This window comes from Drosophila subpulchrella, unplaced genomic scaffold, assembly GCF_014743375.2.
Source record: "Drosophila subpulchrella strain 33 F10 #4 breed RU33 unplaced genomic scaffold, RU_Dsub_v1.1 Primary Assembly Seq61, whole genome shotgun sequence".
In the NCBI taxonomy this organism is placed as follows: Eukaryota; Metazoa; Arthropoda; class Insecta; order Diptera; family Drosophilidae; genus Drosophila; species Drosophila subpulchrella.
In genome coordinates this window covers 595,740-622,520 of record NW_023665697.1, presented here as the reverse complement: position 1 = coordinate 622,520, position 26,781 = coordinate 595,740, and the positions used below count along the sequence as shown (strand labels likewise).

General features: G+C 38.3%; 1 protein-coding gene across 14 annotated transcripts in view; it reads left to right on the top strand.

Moving 5' to 3' along the window:
- LOC119562564 (putative serine/threonine-protein kinase STE20-like) overlaps positions 1–26,781 on the top strand; it is a 244,685-nt gene that overhangs the window by 15,939 nt on the left and 201,965 nt on the right. For 5 of the 14 annotated variants that reach the window (XR_005221886.1, XM_037875770.1, XM_037875771.1 and 2 more), the window contains exons 3-4: positions 23,608–23,844; positions 23,898–24,005. Coding sequence is in view for 12 of the 14 variants with exons in the window: in XM_037875770.1 (XP_037731698.1) it covers positions 23,608–23,844; positions 23,898–24,005 (345 nt within the window). In the remaining 2 variants the exon portion in view is untranslated. Of the gene's footprint in view, positions 1–23,607; positions 23,845–23,879; positions 24,006–26,781 lie in introns of those variants that run through there. The other 9 variants (XR_005221887.1, XM_037875773.1, XM_037875775.1 and 6 more) reach the window with 4 other exon arrangements.

Genomic DNA, 26,781 nt, shown 5'->3' with positions numbered 1-26,781 from the left:
TCGCTTGTCACTGTATGTGAAGTCCAAGCGATTTATAATCGCGTCGAAATTCAACACAGTCCCAAACAAAGATAGCACAGCATCAGCGGGACCCCTGACCTTACTCCTAACAATTATGACCGCTTGATAGTGGCGGGAGCTGCCATCATACCGTCTGAAAATGTGGTAAGCGGCTACAGCTGCTTGTCCCCAAGATACGTACGATTCTTCCGTTCCCGCAAATTCGGGCAGACATTTAACGGCATCTAAAGGCTCGTTACATTGTATGTCTTCTCTTATTTCTATGGCCACATATGTTTTTATCTGAGGGGTCTGGGCTGGAGCGCGGCCGTATCGGATTGGCAAAAGTGGAGTGGCGAGACAATAAGACAACTAAGACTGCGATGCTAATGTCAAGAATTCGAGCATAAGCAAAGAGACATATAAAAGCTGAATTAAATGCACCCAATTAAACGAAGCAATGAGACGGTGTTTTTATTAATTATGATCAATTAGTATTTAAATCTTCTGCTAGTAGTTTATTCTTTAGCTTCGGTTGAGATATTTAACTTCCAAATTTTCTGTTAGCTGCACCAAAATATTAATTTAGTTATTCACAAAAAAGAAAATAATATGCAAACAATACGCAATAATAAATATCTTGAATAGCAAACTGTCACTATTAATTATATATTCTAATAACATATAATTAATTTGTAAAAAATATATTATTATGTAAAAATATATATATAATGTAATATATTTATATCAAGCTGTCAATCAATTAATGAGTGTTAGTTAATTACGATATTAATGTTAAATATTAGTATGAAGCTGCAGAAGGTTTTCCTGTAGTGTATGTGAATTTTAACAAAACTGTGTTATGGATTTTCTCACTTACATGGTTCCCTAATTTTTACCGCAGTGGGTATTTTATGTTGAGCGCCAATTAAACTTTTAGTATTCCCCTATCGGTGCTGACGTGATCCCGCGCAGCAGTCTAGGTTTAAGGCAGGCCTACTTTTCGCGGCTAGTGAGCTCGTGGGCTCGTGGGGAGGCCCGGAGCAGCAGCAGTGAATTGTGGACGGCCGGTTGGCTGGCCGATATACGTATGTTTGTTACATTAAAATTTACAGAGCAATAAGTGAATATCAAGAAATCATTATATCATTATAATGCGAACATAATACGCGAATTGGATCATGTAACTCAAAATTAGTCTTACAAATTTCTGGGTAATAGGTCGAAAATGACGAGTTGACCTTACAGGGATGGAGAACTGTATTTGACTAATCAGGTAGCTTGAATTTACAAGTCCACTGATTAATTGGTGAAGGAACATAACACAATGGCAGGCCCGGCGATCCTTGAGGGAGAGCAGGGTCAGTAGACGCAGTCTATCCACGTAAGATGGTAGGTGACGATGTGTTTCCCAGTTTAAACCACGTAATGCTAGCAAAAGGAACTGTTTCTGTACTGATTCGATAAGCTCCTGATACTTAGCATATTGAGGTGACCATGCACACGAGCAGAATTTTAGGATTGACGAACCAAGGAAATGAATAAGTGTTTCGTGGTATAGGGTCCTCAAATTCCTTTGACCAACGTTTGACAAAGGCAAAAACCCCTTTTGCTTTTCTAAATATGATGCCAATGTGATCAGTGAAGTTTAAGTTGTGGTTGAATAAGACTCCAAGGTCTGTAACGGAATTTATGCGTTCAAGATCACTCGACCCAATAAAATAGCTTCTGAGGAAAAGATTCTTTCGATAAAAGGACATTAAGTTACATTTATAGTTGTTTAAAAACAGCTAATTCTGAATGCACAAAGAATGCAAATTATTCAAATCGGCTTGCAAGTGCAAATATTTACGTCGTCCAGCATACATCACAACATGAGAGGAGAGAACTACATGAGGCAAGTCATTTATTCATTCAAATTTAATTTTTTTCTTAAAAATACCAAACGCTTAAAAGATAGATAGACAGATAATTCTGTTCTTTTAGGGATCATATACACATTAATTGTGGTTTTTTTTTTATAGTAAAAAAAAGCTTTAAACAGTCTTCATTGGTTTTTGCTGCTCTTCTATCATAAATTATATTTCCAGCCGCACTGAACACTCGATCGCTCTTTGTGGAGCTAGCTGGAACGCAAAGAAAGTTGTCAGCGCATTTTGCCAAGAGGGTCTTCTCGCTGTAGATATTCTTAAATTAATCAAATATTAATTGGGATTTAGTGCGATTGAAAACAAACTTACCTTCCTGTATTCAAGCGGATTGGAATCAGCTTTTGTATGGACATTTTCGAAATACTGCCTCGTTGAAATTATAGCGTCAACATGAGGTGTTTTAGTTTTTTGCGCAATCTTTTCCGAATGTTACGCAAACATTGATGTTGATGAAGTTGATGGTGTTGGTGGCTCAGACATTACGGATACCGGGGACATTTGTATTTCAGTTAATTCAATTTCGAGAGCATTTACAGCCTGATCCACCGAGGTCTTTGTTGAAAATGCCTCCCTCTTGAACCGCGGGTCCAACAAAGCCGCAATCTTCGTAACTTTTCTTGTTTGGTACGGAAAGAGCCTCTTTATGTAGATGGCACTTTCTAGGTGTTTCTTCTTAGGCGGTCGCAGCAAAAGTGATCTTTATTGCACAGATTTTTACAGCCTTAGCCTATTTCACAAGAGTTGGGGGTATACAGTATGAGGGAGTGAGACAAGCATAGTGTTTCTGTAACCGAGATGTAATATTTAATAAAAGTGTGACCTAACTTAATGTAGTATGTATGTATAACAGATGCTTAGGGATATGTATGTGTGTGTGTGTGTGTGTCTGCTTGCTACATTTATTATATCTTTAATGATGATTTGATCTTTAGCTCGATGATTTTATGGTATAAGCTTAAAGAAATAGGAATTATTAATGATATTGACACTTTAGTATTCGTTGATGTCTGAAGGGTCGCCTCTTCGAATGGCTGTACCAGTTCATTAAAAACTTAAGTTTTAAGCCGTGAGTGGGTCAGGGACTTTAACAATTTTCAGAAGGGTTTTGGAAACAGCATCTTTTATTTGTATCAATCGTTTAATAACCTTTAAGGAACTTTTCCATTTTGTTGACATCTCTTGTACAAGAGAGTATGGAAACTCCCGGTCTTTAGCTTTTCTTAGCTTGGAGTAAGCAGTGATGCTGCTCTGGAAGAATGTTACAATATGTTTGCATTTCTCAATTAAAATTTTTACAATTGGCAGCCAATTGCATCTTGTACAATTAAATTAAGTGTATGTGCAAAGCACGTCATATGTAGTTTTTGCAAAAGATTACATGCTTTTATCATGGATGCTGCATTGTTGGTAACTACTGCGGTTACTTTATCCATGACCTCCCACTCTTCAAGTACTGCTCTTAAAGATCTCTCAATATTTCAATTTTCTGGTCATCGTCACTTAACAACTTGCTGGTTGACAATACACAAGACTTAAAGCAACTTTGGTGAACAAAATGGCAAGTTACAGTAAGGTAATGATCATTGACTCGCGAGGACCACCCATCCGTTGTTATTGCGCGTTGTTTTACATCCTTTAATATTGTTTTTATGTTGGTCTGTATGTCGTTATACATGTTTAGGAGCAAAACATTGCGCAATGTCTTACGGCTCGGTAATATTTCATATTTCGAGTAACTCATGTCAAGTAACGACATGTCAAAATGCCTTATCTTTGACGATTCTAAATGGCTGCATATCTATTGCTATCATTTTGACTATTGCGTTGTCCAATTTCATTTTTCTTTCCACTACTGATTTCTGTATATATTTAGCTCTTTTAGGATCAAAAAAGGTTTTAATTGTCTCAATTGGCTTTTCGGATTATGGTTGGAAAGATTCGATGTGTTGCCACTGGTTTTAACAATTTTGGCACATATGTTGCACTAGGCGAAATCTGCAGTTATGTATTTCAAACACTTCCATACCTCCGATCTACTTTTAAATTTGTTCTCCGTTTTGTTTTCCTTGTCGGAAATAGGTTCTGCGTATAAAAAAAATTAGTATAAGAGCATAAATAAATGTGAATAACAAAATCAAAACAAGTGAGAAAGCAGCAGTCGAGCGTACCCAACAGCAGTGTACGATACCATGTATTGAACATATTTTTAAGTGTTTTTAAATTAACTCCTTACATGAACACTGCAAATACTTGTCCATTGTTATCCTCGTGTCCTGCCACCAAGTACGAACCTATATAATTAAAAAGAAACAAATTGTACATAAATAATAGGCGAAAAATAGTTTTCAACTACAAACCTCGTTTTAAGACAAATTTCACAACATATTGCAATGTTGCATGGCCAAAAGAATCGATTCTAAAAAAAAAAGAATCCATTGTTTTGCCGGGGGTAAAGAATCGATTAAATCGAATCTGAATCCAGCTCTAGTCCTAGGTGGCTTCCTTGCGGAACACCACGTCACGTGAACAAGATTAGAGATTGAGCTTTCAAAAACTTCTCTCTGAGTCCGGTTTGATAAGTATGTTGAAATCTACTTAGTCAACGTGATCGGGAATCCTAACAGTATAAGTTTTTTCAATAATAACTGATGGTTCACGGAATCGAAAGCCTTACTGAATTCCGTAACAAGACATCAGTTTGATTATAATTTTTAAAAGCGCTTCTGATAACTTAAGTAATTTTAAGAATATTTGTAGACGTTGACCTTTGTTTCTTAAAGCCATGCTGAGTCGGGGACGATACTGAGCTGCATTCTTGCTGGAACTGAGCGGCAATTAACTGTTCAAAAAACTTTGGAATTGCGCTCAGTTTTGCGATTCCACGGAATTTTTTAATGTCCGACTTGCTTCCTTTTTTATGAAGTGGGATGATAAAACTTCAGGGAAATAAGAGTGTAGAAGGGATATTTGAAAAGTTTAGATATCGGTTTGCACGAAGCATCGGCAAATTTTTTTTAAAACACAGCTCGGTACAACTTCAGGGCCCGAAGAGAAAGACATCTTGATTGTTTGAAGATTTTGAGAAACATCGTCCTCACTTATAAGGGGCATGAAAATACAGTTGGAGTGAGGGAGAGGGTTGGGTATTATAAAGCGTTATCGTAACTAAAAGATGAGTACGTAGACAGGAAAAAAAGTTCGCAATATCGGGGTCACAAGAGGAGGATGTAGAATCAAGGTGAAAACAAGACGGAAATTGTTGTGATTTTTGTTTCGAATTAACAAAGGTATAGAACTGTTTTGTTTTATCTTGGAATTCGGTTCTACAACGGTTTAGGTAACTATTGTAGCATTCGGAGTTATGGATTAAGAAATTAGAACGAGCAGTTAGATACCTCGAGTGTTCAGCTTGCAGCCCGGTTCTCTTCAATTTCTTAAACAGTCTGGACATAGAGTTTTTCAGGAAATAGAGGGTCTGAGAGAACCAAGGGGGATTATGAGACGCGTTTGCAGAGAGAAATGAGACAAACATATCGAAAGCTGAATAGAGTAAACCATAAAACTGTTCTACAATATGATCATCGTTTGAATCCATGAAGTACCAATCGAGTTCGGATAAATACGTATTCATTTCTGCGAGCTTAGCTGTACGAAATCAACGAAACGATCTAGGTTCGATTTCGGGACATGCCAGTAATGGCACTGGTGCTTCTAAAGTAACCTCAAGTGTATAATGGTACACGTCTTCGGTATTAGACGGAGGGATAGTTCGAGTTACGTATGCATTTGGAAACTCTGAAGCAAAAATAAGGTTTACAACCTTACCAGAGCAATTCAAGACTGAGTAAAGATGTCCTAATGAAAGGATCAATAAGACCGTGAACAAACGCATGGGACGATGTGGCAACGAGAACATTTGAATCAGTTGAGGGCATCCAAGAAATGGCAGAAAGGTTAAAGTTGCCCATAACAATAAGATGATCGTTATTGCCAAGGGTTGAATGAATACTCTATACTTGAGCCATGTGCTGAAGTTAGAGGCTACTATCAGACCGAGGGGGAACATACGAGTATAATATAAAATCGAAATAATCGTGAACCTGAATCCGAACAGCAACAAACTCTAATGCTCTGTCCGTACCAATCAACGGAATACTTTGAAAGACAAGATCGCCCTCGACGGCAATAATATAATTTTCCGCAAATATTTCGCAGTCAGACACAGAGGAATTAAGCCACGTTTCAGTAAAAGCAATCACATTGGCATTGAAGGAGACACTGTTGACGTGCAGTTTACTAAGTTTGCCCAATAAACTGCAAACATTTTAGAAGTGTAGGGAAAAATTATTTTTTGATATTTTGGAACGTTGGTTGAAGAAATATGAGGTCCGTGAACCCGAGGAAATATAGAATGCCTTATCAGCCTTATCAAGATGTACCTTAGGAAGTCCACAAGGTCGGCACACTTAGGGTGAGCAAGGTTGTCTCAAAGCCAGCAACCAATTGTGGTCTGTCGAGAGGTGATTTTGTCATTTAAGTGGCAAGGTTTGATGCAGCAGGCAGACATAGTATGTTTTTATATAGTTGTCTAATATATACGCGTAGACAAACAATTTAGATGTAGAAAGCGCAGATTGCAATGGATAGTTAGGGATAGTTAGAAGGATGAAGTTTTTTGCGTTTTTCTCTTAAAAGATTGTACTTTTCAACGAACTAAAATTAAAATTTATTATAGATAATAATAATAAATATAGATAACCCAAGCTAAAATTGGAAAATTGTACATACTTTTCAGTTTTTTATTTAAAAAAAAATAACTAGAAGACGCACTCAATCCATTTTCATACACGATTAAGTATGGGAGAAAACAAATTAAAAACAAGGAAAAACGCTATAGTCGAGTACCTCGACTATCAGATACCCGATACTCAGCTAAAGGGACCAAAGGGAAATGGAGATATGCTAGTAGCAAAGCGAGATTAAAATGCGCCAGCTACCGGCGGTAGACAGATTAAAGCGTTATGGGCGTTAGAGTGGGCGTGGCAACACTTTTTTTGGATCAATCGATAGGTATTGACGAGACCAATACATTTCAGTTAAAATTTTTTTTTCCAGCATGAAAATTGTGGGCGTCATAGGTTTTGGCGGTTTGTGGGCATAAGAGTGGGCGTGTCATATTCTGGTAACAAACTTGCGCTGCGTACAAGGCTACGGAATCTAAATCTGAGATCCCAGTTCTCTATCTTTAATAGTTTCAGAGATATCCACGTTCATATTTACGAGTTTTTGAAGTTTGGGGGCGGTTTGTGGGTGCTAAAGTGGGCGTGGCAAACTTTTTTTTGGGTCAATCGATAGGTATTGATAAGAACAATACATTTCAGCTAAAATCTTTACTCTAGCATCAAAATTGTAGGAGCCACAGTTTTGGGCGGTTTGTGGGCGTTAGAGTAAGCGTGGCACTCTGCTGAAACAAACTTGCGCTGCGCCTAATCCCAGTATTGTAGCTCTTATAGTGTCCGAGATCTCAGCGTTCATACGGACAGACGGTCAGACGGACAGACGAACATGGCTAGATCCACTCGGCTAGTGATCTGATCAAGAACACAAGGTGAGTTCCAAAGTAAACAGGACTTTTAAAAAAAAGACAGAACAAATAGTTTTTTCGGCAAAATCAATTTATTTTATTCAAAATAGTCTCCTTCTTTAATACGGCGTTTTGCACGGTCCAACAGCATGTCGAACGAGTGTTTTAGCTGGTTGCCCGGTATGGCCGCCAGTATGCCGGTGCAAGCCTTTTGAATGGCCTCTACGTCTGCATAACGCTTTCCTTTCATCGGCAAATGAATTTTTCCGATTAGGTAGAAGTCGCACGGTGCCATATCAGGTGAATACGGGGAGTGGTTGATGGTTAAAATGTGATTTTTGGTCAAATAGTCGGACACAAGCGTCGATCGATGAGACGGCGCATTATCGTGCAACAAACGCCAACTTCCATCTTCGCGATATTCGGGCCGAACATCATCATTATAATCAAATTATTAGAAAAAAATTGTTTGTAAAATATTGTTTTTTAATTTGTTTAATGTTAATTTGACATATTCTGATTTCATCACAAAAGTATACTTAATTTATTTATTTATTTATTTAAGATCATAGTAAAGTTTACAAAACTAACAGTTTACTAACCAACATAGGGGGTGTATTGCTAGATACTAGGCCTTCGACTACGTATTTAATTAAGCTACATTTATATTTGTATAATATATTTTAGAAATGCAGCATACCCTTAGGCATACGTAAGTCCTTCCTTATGAATGACAGAAATTGTGAACATTTTTTAGAGACGAACCAAAAAAGTTGATATTTCTCTTTTCGAAATATCGATATTTCATTCGATTGTTTGGTTTTAAAAATAAAAGAAGCGGGAATGAATGAAAAAAGTAGAATTTAGATGTTAGGCAAACTAAAATCAAATATTGGCGCGCAAAACGTACATTAAAACCTGAAGGAAAAAAATACGGCATACTTTTGGGCATTCTTAGTAAAGCTCATCAAAATGGTTCGACTTCAAATTAAACCTTCAATTAAAACTAAAATTACTGAAAACTAAGGTAAAACCGCATCGAGTCGGCGATGAGCGATTTTAGTAAATTAATCAAAGAATTTATTTTTGAAGTAATGACTCCATTTGGGGATGGCACTCAAAAGCACTCGAAAAGCAAAGTACTCAATTGCTAAAAAAAAAAACTGTAAAAATCAACGAAAAAGTTTCTTTTAGAAAACAAGTAAGACATACGAGCTATTTAATATTTTTTACTTGTTGAAAATAATGACTTCTAAAAGTTTTGTGAAGAAGTCGAACAGCAACATCAGCATTCGTGACTTCTAGATTTTTTTCATTTCCGTCAATATTTGTTTAAGTTTTTACTTTTTTACGGTAAAAGAAAACTTCTTGCCCGAATTCTTTGAAACTTTGGCATAAATTAGTTTAATGTATTATTATTATAATATTATTATAATAATATTATTATTTTCTTTGAAAAAACGTATTTTTGTCCAAAAATCGGATCGGCTGGTTCAGTGTGCAGTGTTGAAAAGCACTCAAGGATAGTAAAAAGACCGACAATTTAAGCACGTAACAGCGCTGTAAATCTTTCGGTCATCTTAACATTTAAACTTAACTTTAATAAATATTCAATTTAAAAGCTGAGTAACGGGTATCTGATACTCGAGACACTCGACTGTAGTGTTCTCTCTTGTGTTTTTTTGAGCCATTCGTTATGTCGGTTCCTGGCTGGAATCAACGAACCCACTACATTTGGTGTTGTTTCCAGATTCGACTTCTACCTCGAGCTATGCGGCTGAATAAATGCCGCATCTTCCGTCTAACCTAACCGTCCCGTCTTGTCCTTGTAATTCTTCCTAAAACTGCCAGATTGTAAGCCAGTCAACAAAGTTACGCCAGTTTTTCGTTAATAAAGTTCGCTGTGGCCCCGGTGACGATTGTGGCTTTGTATGCGGTTCCCCCAATCGACACCGCTGTGGACAACTGCTGCTCGTGCTCGATTTGCTAGCCGGCTAGTTTGGAGGTAACACAATCGTCACTGGGGGATAAGATCGCCACGCTCGTTGGCAGCATTTGACGCTCCTGACACCTACTTAGCTGCACACCTAGCGGAACAAGCGTTGAATCCGACATCCTCGTGTCCGCCACATTTTCGTTAAACCTCTTAAAGGTTTCTGATGTGTGTTGTAAGGCCTCCGTAAGGTGTTGGTTTGCTGTCCCTGTTGGTGTGGTGTCCACCGTCCTCCAAGAGGTGCGTGGGTGCCGCCGCCGACGGAGGATGCGGAGAAATATATGCATCGCTCGAGGTGGAGGTCAAATTCGGCAACAAACAACTGACCGCCATCGCTAAACTGTAACCATCCTCGACCGTCAAGGAACTACTCCGGCAATACCTTAGAGTAGCGTCGTGGTACCGACGATTTGTACCAGATTTGTAAAGAATCGTCAATCCATTGAATGACTTACTACGTAAAGGTAGTAAGTGGGAGTGGACACCGGAGCACCAGATGGCGTTTGAGGAAGTGAAGGCAAGACTCGTGGCAGACCCGGTACTAGCATGTCCCGGCTTCAGCAAAACATTCACCCTACAAACAGACGCCAGCGACTACGGCATCGGAGTGATACTGACCTAGGAGACCGAAAAGGGCGAAAAGGTAATCTTTGAGAAGAACTATTCAACAACGAAGAAAGATTACTTGGCAATTGTCTGGGCGATCCGAAAACTCAAGCAGTATATGGAAGGTTACCACTTTAAAGTAGTAACCGATGATATGGCTTCAGGAGGGATCGCCAGATAGGCCCTGGAGTATCAACAGTACGACTTCGAGATAGCGTACAGAAAGTGTTAGCTAAACGTGGTGGCTGACGCCTTGTCAAGACAACCACTACCAGAGACGCTACGAGGCTTGAAGGAGACAACGGCGCCAATGGCTTCAAAAAGTTGCAGCTGGATCAAGGACATGTGCGAAAATATAAGGATCCAGCCGTAGAAGTATCCGGACTATGTGATGGAAGGCGAGACTCTGACATATATAGAAATGTACCACATAGAACGGGCAGCGAAGACGCCGCATCATGGAAGATGTGCGTCCCAAAGTCGCTTCGGGAAACAGTGCTAAAAGAAAACCACGTCGCACCATGAGCGGGGCATGTTGGAAGCCGAGTGCTAACCCAAGTGCCAGAGGAACCGTGGGCCACGGTATACGGGAACTTCATCGGAACCCTACTAAGCCTACCCAACAAGAAAAATCAACAGAACGAGCGAACAGTAATATAAAGACCATAATAGCGAAGTTCGAAACTTGGACGAGAAGTGTCCGGAGATTATGCTAGCAGTGAACACGAGCATATCGGAGTCCTCTGGTTGTACCCCATCGTTTCTTACCCAATGCAGGGAGCCACGACTCCGGAACGCCCTTTATGATAGGGAAACCCTTTCACGTTGGCGACCTTAAACAACAATAAACACAAAACACAAGAAAGCAGCCTGCGGACACATCGGAAGACTTATAAAAAATGCAAGTCCAGACCGCAAGGCAACAGAATTCAGCGTCCGGCATTTGCCGTATTCATCCGTGATTACGCCAGGCGGAAAGGACCTATACTAGGATACGGCACAAGAACACGATCAGAATTTTACATTGATCCAGACTGCGAGGCAACAGGATTATGCGTCAGGGCTGAGCGAGAGTCATCCATACGCACCGCTGAAAGGACAATCATACGGATAATGCACAAGGACACGATTAAGGGTGTATACTAACCCTACTTTGGATACGAGCCACGTAGGAAAAAGTATGCGCGGAAGAGCTCCTCTTCTTGTTAACCGTGGAAAGGGGGAGGGTGTAGATTCAGATTTACACCGAATTCAGAAAAACAACAAACAGGAAGAGAACACGGAAAAACCGTGGAATGAAAAGTAAGTAAATGCCGATCCAACCAAAATTGCAACTAAAAAAAGCCCTGCTGCAAACTAAGGTCAAACGGTACCCAAAACAGCTGGGACCATTGTCCCAAAACTTAAGGGCAACCAACGGCATAGTCTGGTTGGGGCTGAAAAAATAAAGGAAAGACAAGAACAAATCAACCGAAAGCTGTTCTGGCAGAACGAATTTTTCCTATTCACCGATGACTAGGGAAGGGGGCGACTCGATTAGAAGGCGGTCGATTGGCACTGAATGATGGTGTCGATCCATGGGCACAAGAAAATACTGGAAATATCGACAAATGGTGAACATCGCAATGAGCATACGGAGGAACGGCGAAAAGGTGGAGAACGCATTGATCTGGGGTATCGATGTTCCAGTGGAAATTCATGGAGCATCGGCGTTTTAATTCTGAGAGGCAGGCGCACGAGGCAAGAATGTAAACGTGATCGAGAACTCAAGATAGAGCGTCGGGACAGCATCGAGGGATTCATCTAGAGCATCGCAAGGACTAAATTAATTAAAGCCGGAGAGGAAGAAGGAATTTATTTGTTTCCCGAAGAAAGGGGCAATTATACATGGCGGTCTGCCGGTTACCAGTAACGGCAAGGCGAAGAAAGTTCGCAGAGAGAGAAGTTGGAGAATGATCGTTTAGAGAGGGTTTGGAGAACGAGACGTTGGACAAAGAGCGTTTGGGCAAAGAGACTCTGGGGAACGATAAGTTGTAGAATGAGTAGAGAGCAAAAGGAAAATAACGGTTTCCGGAAGCCTTATATAAGACCGGTGGCAGCTGGATCAGTCGATCACGAAGCGTCAATCCATCAAGATCAGTCAGTTATTAAAGCCTAAGAACCAGGAGCAAGTAAACAACAAAAAAGTGAAGCAGCACCGTGGAAAGCCTACAAGGAGCAAGATCGCTACGTCGAGACGTTCGGGATTGGGACATCAGGAATCTCCGAATTAAGACTCAGGAAGCTGAGGTCCTGAGGGCATCACACGGCTATGTCATGGCAATTTGTTTCTAACTCTTGTCACGACCACACTTTGGTCACGACCACACAGAGTTGATCAATAGAGTACTTTGACGAGAAACCGTGAGCTCCGTGTGCCTTGCCCAATTGAACAGGGTTCGACTTGTGGTTTCGGGAGGCGTTGTCTTGGAGAGCCCAGCGGTTACCGGCGAAGTCCCAGAACAGCCACTGATGAAACCCCAAGTGCCAGAGAACCACACTTTCAGCCAGGAAGGGCGAGCAGTCGAACGGTTGAGAGAACTCATCGAGTAGCGCAGAAACGCCACGGACGACAAGCAATAGGGTGAGGCTAGAGCGAAGTGAATGGCTAGGCAGCTTCCTGGCGTAAGCCTTGGCTGTTAGCGTGAACCAATCCCCGGTGGTCGTTGTTTCGAATGGCGTTGCCCTAGAGAGCGAGCACCTGCCCGAGAAGCACCCTACACACAGAAAAAATAAAATTCCAATACTGGTCATCAACCGGGTATATTTGCATATAAATTTTGGTCCCTTATGTTGCCATATTAAATTGATATTTTCGAACATATCAACAAGGTATTTTTCATACTAAATTAGTATGCGGACATATTAAATTTTTGAGAAATCTATGGTATTTTTAATTCCAGTATGTTATTTTTTAATAACAAACTGCTATGCTTTCATATCAAACTGCTATGCTTCGATATTAAACTGATATTCTTTTACATGATAAGTTTGTAATAACCATTTTTGAAAAAAAAAATTGCCTTTATAAAAATGAATATTAAATCCCCTTTAAATTTGTTTAAATTATTTATTTCCAATATATTTTGGATCCATTACAAACATATTTCGAGGACTTAGCAATGTACGGCCGGTCATCTGAACTCCGATCCTCGATAGAGGAGCCAAAACAATGATCTCTTGCTTGCTAGTGTCCGGTGCCACCCACACACACCCTATCTCAAAATGTTTGCTTGTTTGGACGTCACAAATGACTTAAAAATGTTAGTGGTTGGTTACCTTTGGTCTCAGACCCGATTTGATAGTGGTCGCAAACTGCAGGATTCCCTCGCTTACTTAAGTTAATTTTTTGAATTTATTTACCTGGTCTGTGCATGCGCTTAGGATTCATCCTATAAAGGTGATTTTTTTTTAGATCGGCATCGTTACCCTTATAACAGTTGCACTTGCTTCCCTTTTATTGCCTTTGCTTACTATGTTAAAGGCAAAACCGAGGTCCTTGCATAGAAGACTAAAATCGATTAGCTTCATTTGCATGTTTTTAACATTGTTGTTACATTTAACAGAGGAGGTTATGACACTCATCATGCATTGAAAAGAATTGGCGATAGGCAGGATCCTTGGGAAATCCCACAAGTTATCACTTGAACAGCCTCCCCCAGTTCTAGGACACAAAGCTTAGTATTCAGTCGCTGTAGGTAATAGAAAAGTCGCACTTTCTATGACGACCCTAAGCGTGTTAAGATTGACGCAGTTGTAGACATTGGAACCACAACTGCTATAACTACGTTATGGCGAAGCTTTTCCTTAAGGGCTATAACATTGATGACGTCGTGTATGCACATTGTAATATTACATGGTCCTGGATAGATTCCTCCAATCTAATTTCGACCATAACGTATACCGTTTTGGCCAACACAGAAATGAGTGAGATAAGTCTCACCTATGAGATTTTCTCCAACCCTCCAACTGTCTTCTTGTTTTTGTTTAGAGAAGTATTTAAAACTTAAAGAAATTAACATAAAAAGGATGAAAAGGATTTTTAAAGAAAAAAATGTATTTCTTGTCAATCAAATTAAAAAAATTGTTTCTTCATTTTATTTTATGAAAAGACCATACTTAAATAAAATAAAATTTTGGCGTGTTTTATTTCCCACTTTTTAAGTGAAATTGTAATTTTATATTTTTATTAACAATATAGTTCTTAACAAAAATACTGAAATCCTTTATATCAACGTTAAGTGAAATGATGTTGTAAGCTACTTTTAAAATAATCGGTATTTAATAGCAAAGATAATTGCACACTGTTTTTTTAAATTTACGTTCCTGCGGCTTACCGCCTTGACATAGTTTTCATATGCCGGGGAGGTGCACGCTTTTACTTGGCTTTACTTGGCAAAATCTGTTAAAAAGATTCCTCAAGTCATAACTCCACCAGAACTTAGAAGATTTGTTTGATTCAATTTTGTAAGTGGCTGCTTTAATTTCGATCTTCATGTTCTTTGTTAAGTTGTCAAGATTACCGCTAAAATTTATTTTGCCTAAATTTTTTCACAGCATTCTTTTGCCAGGAAGACATTTGTGTCCTTTCAAAATTCTTACTTTTCCTGAAGTAAAAGTGGTGATAAAGACTGCCACACAGGAATAAACTGTCTCGGTTCCAATCTGAGATTTAAATCAGGGACCATAATCATTATACGTTTTATACAAAACAAGAAAGGAAGTTAGCTTCGGCAAGCCGAAGCTTATATACCCTTGCAGCTATAATTATTAAATTTAAAAACACAAAAAATGATATTCCCAATAGTATAAGATAATATGTCAAAAAACACCGAAGCTATAGTTTGTTTCATATTATTTTCCTTTTTCATTTTCTAACTCTAGTTGTGTTAAACCGAATTCGGTCATCAAAGACTCATTTTAACTTTTAACTCTCTTCTACACATCATTGAGTTCCATTCATTAGTTTAGAAGCTACACTTCGTCAAAGTTGAAAAAGTTGGAAAAAATGCAATAACGCTGGCATAAATGGCTTCTTTAAAAATACACGCCTAAAAACCGAAATATGTTGTTTTCTTGAAGGCTGAACCTTAACGGAGAATATGCGCCATTGATCACGACAATCCGTTGGTAAGCATTTGCTGCAAGTTTCCGTGCTATTTCCTTGCTAAAAATATATGAAAATGATTTCTTCGTAACTGCAATCGCATACTTTTTAGCTTGCCCAGCACTAATAGCAAGGAATCTGACGTTATGCATTACATCTTGCACCAAATGCTTACGTTCCCCAACACTGAAAATTTAAAATAGTGTTTAACGGCCGCTGCTCCCGAGTACTGAACTTGGGTATATACGTTTAAAAATTTGTAAAAAATCGCTTTACCAACGGATTGTCGTGATCAATGGCGCATATTCTCCGTTAAGGTTCAGCCTTCAAGAAAACAACATAAAACTAATTTCGGTTTTTAGGCGTGTATTTTTAAAGAAGCCATTTATGCCAGCGTTTTTGCATTTTTTTCAACTTTTTCAACTTTGACGATGTGTAGCTTCTAAACTAATGAATGGAACTCAATGATGTGTAAAAGAAAGTTGAAGGGCATTCTATTACCTGTAAAATGAGTCTTTGATGACCGAATTCGGTTTATCAGAGCTCGAGTTAGAAAATAAAAAAGTGCGAAAAACGTTTTTTACATAAAAAAAAAATTGGCACCATAGAAAAAATTTTAAGTGCCCTTTTCTTAATCAGGGAGATGTACCTTACCGGAAAACAAAGCTTTCCTTGAAGGCGTATTTCATCAATTTTTTTTTTGTAAACTGGTGTTATAGCTCCGGTGTATTTTTATACCCGTTACTCGTAGAGTAAAAGGGTATACTAGATTCGTCGGAAAGTATGTAACAGGCAGAAGGAAGCGTTTCCAACCCCATAAAGTATATATATTCTTGATCAGGATCACTAGCCGAGTCGATCTAGCCATGTCCGTCTGTCCGTCTGACCGGGTCACAGCACCCGAGTTGTGTAACGCAATATCCACGTCGAGCCCGGAGACTCTACCCACGATTTAGGTGTCAACCACAGCCACCACGATACTCCCACAAGGGGGCCAACCTAAATGAGCAGTCTTGGAAGTGCTCAACCCGTGGTACCGAAATTACAGGCTCGGTAGGCCTCACCCCTTCAGCTCCGACAAGCTCGGATGGGGCAACCATTGCCATATTAGTCGCCTCCTACCACAAGCTAAGACACGCTGTGGCAGTATTCTTCGCCGCCACCACACGGCAACTGGCAATGCAACAGCGGGCCGTTGACTCCCAAGATAGCAGATATCAAGAAACAGTAATCCCAGGTGAGAACATCTAGTTTATCCGATCCATACCGGCAGCCAAGTAAAAGCTCTACTCTGGTATAAAAGACCTTAGACAATTACAGAAAGGGGTAGAATCCATTTCGTTGTCTTGCTGACGGAAGCCGGAAGCTCCGAGGGAAGTAGACACAAATCGCAGCTCGAAAGAATCTTATGTGTCGGACCTGCGACGCCATTGTCATCAAAGAACGTGGAGAGGATCAACAATAAGGACGACATCCGACATGCTGTGATGTTTGTGGACGCAGTACCCGTGATCCCCACGCTCCTGAAATTTGCTCAGCCATCCGTTCAGAAGCGTAGTGACCAATAACATACTTCGGAGAAAGTAGTGATGCAATAAAAATGTTTTAATAGAGCCAAACAAAGCTAAAGTGAACCTATGCGTAACCAAAGACAAATATCCTTTAGTAATACAAAGGAGCAAGTGAAAGTCAAAAAACATTGAAAGCATTCAAAAATGCTTTAAAAATACATTTAAACCAACCGAATTGATAGACAAAGTGCGAATCATGATGAACAATTAGAGAAGGCGAGTCTCTCCACCAGCCGTTTAAGAAGTCGCATGCCTCTGGCATAATATTAATATATCTATATATTTTGTGTTTAAGTGAATTGGTATACTTAAGAACAGCCGTATTTTGGTGCACGTATATTTATATATATATGCAATATAATTTTTTCCAAAGCCCAGGATCCGGAGCGTCGAGATCTCATCGCCCAGGATTTAAAGAGGGAGTAAGTTTGTCGGAACACGGTTCCTTTCTTATAAACATACATATATAAATATTCGTACAGTATCCTACAGTTTTATAGACTATTGTAAACTTTTTTAACGGCGAGTATCAGCCTTGTTGTTGTATGTACATTTGCAAGAGCCCTCCGAGCGACGTTTGTAGTCGTTAATAGTCAGCGTTTTGTAGATGTATGGTGCACATACACACACAGGTGGTAAATTCGATACTCTCCGCTAACAATATAATTGTCAATTAAATAAATTCCATATGCATTAGCCTATTATTACTCATCCCCGCCGGACGCCGATATATATTACCTAATACATTTATAATGTGAAAAAGAATTCGAAACCATGGTGTGCTAGAACTCTAACGCGAGAAATAGGTCAAGAACTATAACATAACTTTCGACGGACAATCTTGACAACAGGGGATCTTATTGCGCGGCCGCGACGATCCATAGGTACACGAATGTGTGAAGGGGACGGAATATGGCCAAAACACAGCCCGATCGTATTGCGATCAAGCGACAGCTAATCTTGTGGGACAGTGTGGACTGACGACTGACGAACTTTATAGACTTATATTATTTTCAAGGCACTTTAAATATTTATCCTCGTTATGTTAGAGAGGAGAGAGGCTTACCAAGATCCCATAACCCAAATACGACGTAGCTTATGCCGGCAAATGGTGCCTGAACATCGGACGCCTCTCCATCGGCCCAAGTCCCTGTCAGGACTTGGGCACTAATATTTCCACGTAACATTATACGTGTGACCGACATGCAAAGAAAATGTAAATATCGGTTATGGTCCGCTGCGTCGTCGCGACCCACTTTGCCCACCCAACCTTGGCCACGAAATTTTTTTGTCGTATGGGTTAGAGGTTATTTAGCGGGGACCAAAAAAAAAGGTTTTAATCAAATATTATATTATGTTTATTTAAAACTAAATAAAAAATATAAAAATTCATGGTATTCTTGGGTTCTTATTTTAATTCTAACAATTTAAAAATAACATAATTCGTTCCAAATTTTAATTAGTTAGTGTAGACCTTAAGAATTGTTACATTTTTTTTAAAGCAGCCAAGAAAATATTTATGGCTCGACAAAGTTAGTATAAAATAAGTAAAGGTAAAAAAGGTCACTTACATTTCTCACGGCTCCAACGTTGTTGCTGTTCCTGTTTTGGAAGGTATTAAAAAATATAATAATTTGCCACAATGTAAAGATTTTATTGAAAGGTTTTCTTAAACACTCGCACCGATATTTATAAGCACACCGAGGCCCTTGAGACATTTTTAAAATTACTAAAACTCAATATGTTAAACTAAGAATTCTTTACATAACTACCCTTTATTCCATTTTCCCATCTCCGCTTCTCCGATGTTCGGTCATTGGTCTGTTCTGGGGTCTTGTAAGCTATGCTTTATCTCACTCAAACGCACAACCGTATGCGGAGCCTCTCTCTCGGGTTTGCGTCTGGTCAACTTCTCTCTCACTGTTCCCGCTTAGCTTCTGCACCTGCGATGTGAACTTTTACAACGGCCAGAAAATTACCCAGGCTTTCGACGCCCAATCCTAGTGCCAAAATATAGCTTTTAGACAACTCGTGGATTTCCCAAACTCACCCAGTGGACTTCGCTCAGAAAATGTAAATTATTATGTTTTCTTGGGTCTAAGTTGCTTTAAGGGCGTTGGTTTTTATTACGTTTGTTACGTTTAGGATCACCCGCGAACACTTATGTGACACTCTACCGACCTTTTAGTTAGAGTTCACTGCCAATCGTGATTGAAATAATACTCCGAACCTAAGACCATTTCAGTCGGAGAATCAAAAACCAAAAGAAGGTTACTTCGGTCTCCAACAACTCTTTTCCTTTCTTAGATAACTTGAAACTATTCCCTGTTTTTTTTTTTTCATCTTTTCTTTGACCTTATCTGCTGTATGTAAGACGTTAACAGAGCTGTTAAACCGATGCTCACTGACACTTTCTCGGTCCTTTTTGGAGAATTGCCAACTGCGGTATCTGTCGGATAAGGTCTAACGGACTTTAAGCCCATGTATCCAAGCTTATTTTAGGGGCAGCTACGATATTCATTAAATTTGTTGATTCCGGTTCCACCGTGAGCCTTACCGTCCGGATGATCTGTGCAATACGAAGTGTATCCTCTTATTTGAAAGTTCTATTTACTTGTATAATGCATTTCTGCCAGCAGCATTACGATTTGAGCTATTTCAAGTTTGTGCCGTAAAACGCCATTGGCATTCCACATGGATATTCGAAGGCTAGACATCGATTATTTAGATTGTTGGGACGGAGCATCGAGCTTGTGGATTCGGCGTTTTGTTATTGATGTTGATTATATGAAAATATTTTTGGCGAAAAAGCTTTTTTCTTTCAAACCCTCTACTATATCAGTGGTGGATATGTCGGGTTCTATGCCTTTTAACACTACTTGCCAGTCCTATCCGCTCCTGAGCTGAGGGGTTTTTTGATCTCATCCAGGTATTTAGTTACGGCTCGGAAATAATCTGTTTTAGTTTGAAGCTTTGACTCGTGAAGAGGGTAACATAAAAGCGCACCAATTTTATTCACTAGGGCATTCAATTTCTGTTCCCTTTTGTAAATTGGTGGGGGCTTTGACATCTTTTGACTTGGATTGCTTATTTTCCACTTTCGACAATAGGGCGTATCTGTTGTTACTAGAGGCCAACCATTCCAACCATTCCAACCATTTTATTTTACGGTCTTTCGGTTGATTTGTTATTTTATTATTGTTTTTTTCTATTGTTATTGCCGGTATTCGTCCTCGTACTTACAATTGGTTTTGTAACTTTAAACGGCGCTGCAGAAATGGACAACGCTTCCGTTATCGAGCTGTTGGTGACGGTGACCTTTGATGTTGTTGTTGCAGTTGCTGCAGTTGCAGATACTAGCCAGGTCCGTGCGCTCTTGGCTGGTAAGCCATGACTCGAAGCTGGCGGTGGTGTTCTACACTGCAAACTCCATGAAGTGTGAGTTGGGGTGGGTAGGGCGGTAGAACAAGACCGTGCTTCTTTGCTGTCAGCTTTAAAGAAGTTATTTCTACTTCTATATCAAGGGTTGAGAAATATGAGAGATAGCCGTTTCTCTGGTTTACGGAGCTTCAACGCTCATTTTTTGGAATGCCACGCATCGAGCTAAGTATTATTCGCGGCACTTCTTATTTATAATAATTTGGCACTGATTTTATTCATTGCATTAATTACTGTATGAACCATTTATGTTATTTGTTATCCACTTTTTTGTGTGTTTTTTGCGGAGCTTGTGAAAAACAAGTGCACTCTTTTTGGCAGTTGGTGTGGTTTTTTTATTCATCAAACTCTATTACATAACTTTTTATTAGTTAAATTACCGATCGCAGCTTCAATCCAAAGTAGGCTGACTTTTTATACCCGTTACTCGTAGAGTAAAAGGGTATACTAGATTCGTCCGAAAGTATGTAACAGGCTGAAGGAAGCGTTTCCGACCCCATAAAGTATATATATTCTTGATCAGGATCACTAGCCGAGTCGATCTAGCCATGTACGCCTGTTCGTCTGTCTGTCCGTCCGGATGAACGCTGAGATCTCGGAAACTATAAGAGCTACAATACTGGGATTAGGCATGCAGATTCCTGAGATTCAGCAGAGTGCCACGCCCACTCGAACGCCCACAAACCGCCCAAAACTGTGTACAGTAGGTGTCGCATTTCAATCTCGCTTTTCTGCTTGCATATCTCCATTTCCCTTTGGTCCATTTAGCTGAGTAACGGGTATCTGATAGTCGAGGTACTCGACTATAGCGTTCTTCCTTGTAAATTCTAAAATCTTAGCCAACTAACATCTGCCAGAAGCTTTTCTTTTGAGCTTTTATAACTTTAATTGTTGTTTGAAATATAAGCTTATACTGAAAATGTCGCATCCCATTGATCCCATGAAATGAAATAATGCTGACCGATGCAATTTGCTTGAAAATTGGATCGAAATATGATTTGAAATTAAAACTTGAAACGTATAGTTCGGCCCACGAAGGAGAGAGTTTGAGCTTCGAACCGAAGCTTGTGCTTACTTACGATTGGTTTATTTAGTTGATGCGAAGTTGATGGCCAAGGCAAAGACCAAATAAGAAACAAAGGCAATAACGTTGAGAGCAAAGTCAATATCAAAAATTGTTTATTAAATCATTGGATGGATAATTTGTGCATCTACCAAAGAAAGCAAATGATAAAAATATGACAAATTTTTTTTTAGATAATAAAGATAATAAATATAATAAATATAATAATATATAAGATAATAAATTGCCATATAAAAAAAAAACTTTTTAGTGTTGAGGGTCTTTTAAACATTACAATATTATTTTTAAAATGCACAACATAAATCGAGGTTAACGCAAAAAAAACCTAAACACGCCCTCTTGATTTGGTTCATAATTCATAACTCTTACAAATACGCCTGTCCCAAAATTTCCCTTTCAGGGTTGTTAGGTAAGAAAATAAGGATCATTTTAAGATTTTGTCGAGAAAATAACGATGGGGGCATTACTTGTTAAAAAATGAATAATTTTTTGTTTTAAATGTTTTCTTAATAAAATACTAGTTTAAAAGCATTATGTAATTTTTTCTTAAAATTTGGAATGTGTGTAACATAGAACCCTTTGTTGCATAAAAAACACTCGTTCAATAGTGGTTGCTTATCATAGACTTTCAGCTGAAAAACTTTTTTTTAAGTCTGGAATAATCATTTTAACTGATATGTATTTCTCTCGTTAAAATGTGGCAACGCCCTTTCGAACGCACACAAAATATCGTCAATATGAACGCGGATATCTCGAAAACTATGAAAGCTAAATTTTAGGGACTCAGCATGTAGATTCAATACTTAAAATATAAAAATTAATTTTATTTTATACAGCCAATACCTACTGGCACATCGAAACTTTTTAAAAACAGTGATGATTTATACCCGTATCTAGCAAGAACATCGTCAAGAAGTCACAGCGAGTAGATAAAAGTGAAAAGTGTAAAATGTAAAATTGTAAAATAGATCCAATGTAAAGGGTATTTTATTTTGAAGTATGTTTTCTGAGTAACAGGTATCTGACATATGGGGCGTTAACCGGAAAACCCACCAGCCAAAACGGCATTTTTCGGATGTACGTAAGAAACACAAAATTGTCGCAAATAGGGTTACCAACCTATAAAAATTTAAACGTCTTTTTCATTTAATTTGCACCCTGTGACGTAAATTTTAGGACAGACATATTTGTACCTAAAAACAAAACGATTTCAAAAAGTTTATCTTCTGTTGTACATATCGGATCAACCCACTTCCTTTTGTCCGTTTTTCCTCTTGTTGCGTTTAACTCCATCTTTTGATGAACAATTTAAAATTGTTAGAAATTTTAAATTTAAAAACGAAACTTACTGTCCTTCTTACTTCAGTCGAGGCTGATTCCTTTGTGTCTGACATAGAGACAATAGATGGTAATCGATTTACTAATGCAGTCAAAATGTAGACCGAAGACACTAATGTTAAGGCAGCATCTCCAAGAATAAATTCGTCCAATTCAAGGCTAATTCGAATACCCAAAGGCTTGGATCTGTGTGGCAAAAAACCATCCAGTGCGTATTTGTTAACGCTAATTCCAAAAGTACGTTATATTAATGGGTAAATATATATATTCGCTTAATACGGTTTTTATACCTTTGCAGAGGGTATAATGATTTCAGTCAGAAGTTTGCAACGCTGTGAAGGAGACGTTTCCGACCCCATAAAGTATATATATTCTTGATCAGCATGACTAGACGAGTCGATCTAGCCATGTCCGTCTGTCAGTCCGTTTCTACGCAAACTAGTCTCTCAGTTTTAAAGCTATCGGGCTGAAACTTTCCCAAAAGTCTTATAACTTTTGCAGGTAGTATTTAAGTCGGAACCAGCCGGATCGGACAACAATATCTTATAGCTCCCATAGGAATAATCGGAAAAAAATTTTTTTTAATTATATCTTTGGTGTTTTTTAACATAAACATCCTATGCTTGGAAATACAATTTTTTAATTAGTTTTGAATTTTGAATTAAATTTTATCAAAATCGGACGACTATATCATATAGCTCCATAGTAATGATCTTAAAATTGGTGGGAAAATAATATGAAACAAAAAATGTAGCTTCGGTGTTTTTTGACATATTATCTTATACTATTAGGAATATCATTTTTTGTATTTTTAAATTTAATAATTATAACTGCAAGGGTATACAAACTACGGCATGCCGAAAGTAACTTCCTTTCTTGTTTTTTAATATTATGTAAACCTTTTATTCAATTTCAGAGTCAAGCTTACTGCCTCAAACAAATGAACAATTTCGCCGTGATATATTTATGAAAAAATCGTTTTCAGATGACTTTCATCAGTTCGTTGAACTATGCTTGAATAAAAATCCACTATCTCGATGGGCCACGTCAAAATTAATGACACACTCCTTTCTGAAGCAATGCCGCTCTACAAGTCTTGCAGAGCACTTCAAAGATTTCAATCATGATTTGTCAAAATGTAAATTAAAAGAACGTATGTATATTAATACTACCAACACATATTTTAAGCCTTTAATTAAATTTAAGGAGTCACAGCGAATGAACAAAAACTATCAATACTGAATGCTTTTACTTTTAAGGGGTTATATACCTTCTTTGTCGAAGAAAAAGAGGAATGTTTGGATTTTTTTTTAGGTATGTAGCAATTATTTCATTACACGAATGTTTTAATTTTTTGATAGTATTAACAATGTTTGTGCAATATTTCGTGGAAAAATATTAAATAGTTTTTAAGGGGTGGCTGTTTCCCTTAGAGGCCTTTTTTTGATGAGCCTTGCGGTGATACTTCCCCAGGTCGAACAGGTCAACTGAAACCATAAAAGTAAACAAACCTCCTCATAGTCGATTTAGCGTCGCTTGTGACCGGTTGTGTTTATCTTGTGCTCTGTGATATTTGTCAATTTGTCATTAATATCTGTGATACTGGTGCCTTGCTTTGTGACTTAGTCTATCATAACCAGCCGTGCTTGTGTTTTAAATTTAATTATGTTTAATTGTCTATTTTATTGTAGAAATTTTAACAAAACCTAACTCTGTTTTTAGCCTGTGCATTTTGTTATTGTAACTTCTGTACGCTGTGGTGCATTGGTTTCAATAGCTTTTGTTGTTGTTTCCCATAACTTTCTTGTAATCTCTCTCCCGTTTCTTGTCGTCTAAACTGTTGTCGTGTATATTTTGTTTGTGTTTACTCTTATACTTTTGTGCTCTTGTGTGTCTACATTTTTATTTGTTTGATCCCACACAGTGCTCTTGAAGCAGAAGCAGGGTTTTTGAAAATGGATGGAAGGTTTTTGAACGTAGAGTTTTCCTACATGAGCTCTACTTTCAGAATTTTCAAACAGCGAAATCATACCTGATCCTATTTTAAAGATACATGTGTATATATCTTCATATGTATACTCTAAGTGGATTATAAATAAGTCTGCACAGATAATAATTTCAAATACAGATTAAATGTGTTTTATATATTTCTTTTGTATTGTTTTAGTTAATTTAGAGTTGGATTAATTAGTTTAATAAGACATCTTGTCAGAAAAAATTTAAATACTTGAATATACCACTTTCAGCGTAACCCGGGACCAACGGCGTGGACGTAGTGGTAATCTGGACCCATATTTATACCCGTTACTCGTAGAGTAAAAGGGTATACTAGATTCGTCGGAAAGTATGTAACAGGCAGAAGGAAGCGTTTCCGACCCCATAAAGTATATATATTCTTGATCAGGATCACTAGCCGAGTCGATCTAGCCATGTCCGTCTGTCCGTCTGTCCGTCTGTCCGTCTGTCTGTCCGGATGAACGCTGAGATCTTGGAAACTATGAGAGCTAGGCTATTGAGATTTGGCGAGCAGATTCCTGAGCTTCTTACGCAGCGCAAGTTTGTTTCAGTAGAGTGCCACGCCCACTCTAACGCCCACAAACCGCCCAAAACTGTGGCTTCTACAGTTTTGATGCTAGAGTAAAAATTTAAACTGAAATGAATTGTTCTTAGCAATACCTATCGATTGACCCAAAAAAAAGTTTGCCACGCCCACTTGGACGCCCACAAACCGCCCACAAACTTCAAAAAATCGTAAATATGAACGCGGATATCTCGGAAACTATCAAAGATAGAGTATTGGGATTTCAGATTTAGATTCCGTAGCTTTGTACGCAGCGCAGGTTTATTATGCGAATATGCCACGCCCACTCTACCGCCCACAAACCGCCCAAGCCTGTGGCGCTCAAAATTTTTATGCTAGATAAAAAATTTTAACTGAAATGTATTGGTCTCGTCAATACCTATCGATTGATCCTAAAAAAAATTTGCCACGCCTACCCTAACGCCCACAATGCTTAAATCTGTCTTCCGCCGGTAGGTGGCGCATTTAAATCTCGCTTTGCTGCTTGCATATCTCCATTTACCTTTGGTCCCTTTAGCTGAGTAACGGGTATCTGATAGTCGAGGTACTCGACTATAGCGTTCTTCCTTGTTTTTTTTTTGTAATTTTTTGATTTTTATTATATTTTTTTGTATTTTGTTTTTTTTATTTTGTTTTCGTTTTGTTTTTAATGTGGTTTTTCGTTTATCGAGAAATGTTCAAATGATGAAAAATAAAATAAAATGACGTCTGGTGCTACAGATAAATACGTCATTATTATATAAAAATTTGAGGAATAACAATCCTTTTTGGAATCTTAATTTCGATTATACATTGAGTGATGAAAATTCTACAACTGCTCTGAAAAGCCTCTCTAAGTATAATTCGTCTTCGATAGTATTAATTTTATACCTCTCCCAAGTTTGAGAGAATTCGCGGTGGAGTGACTCCCCACTTTGCTCAGACCAATACCCTAGTCCATTATTGTGTTCTATGAACTGAAGACATTCTTTAATGTGAGTTTTTAATACATGTATTTTCAATGTTATAGAGACGTCTTCAATTTCATGTAAAGCATCTAAAGCTTCGTTAAGCTCATTTAAATGAATATCCAGTTCTGGTCCTACTTTACCAGATGTGAAACTGCAATCGACAACTTTATTCATTATCACAAAAGCATTGAAAAAGGGTATTATTTTCAAATAACCGACTTTTTCATATATCTCAGGATCTTTTAGTTTGTGAGCTTCTTTTAAAAGTTTCCTACATGCGTTGCCTTCGAAACAATCTCCGTGGTAGTTTTTGGAAATAAGTTTTAACTTTTTCGGCCAGATCAAAGCTTTCTCTTTACCCAAAAGGGGTACTAAACCCTTCCAAAATAGATGATTTACTAAACCCATCAACACATGTAATTCAGGAATAACGCATTTTTCTAACACGGTGGTATCATCACTTTCTGTGAATAGAGGAGAGTTGATAGTACTGTGAAACTCTTTGCTGTTTTTCTTATTTCTACCAGAAAGATCGAACTGTTCGAAATCATTTCTTAAA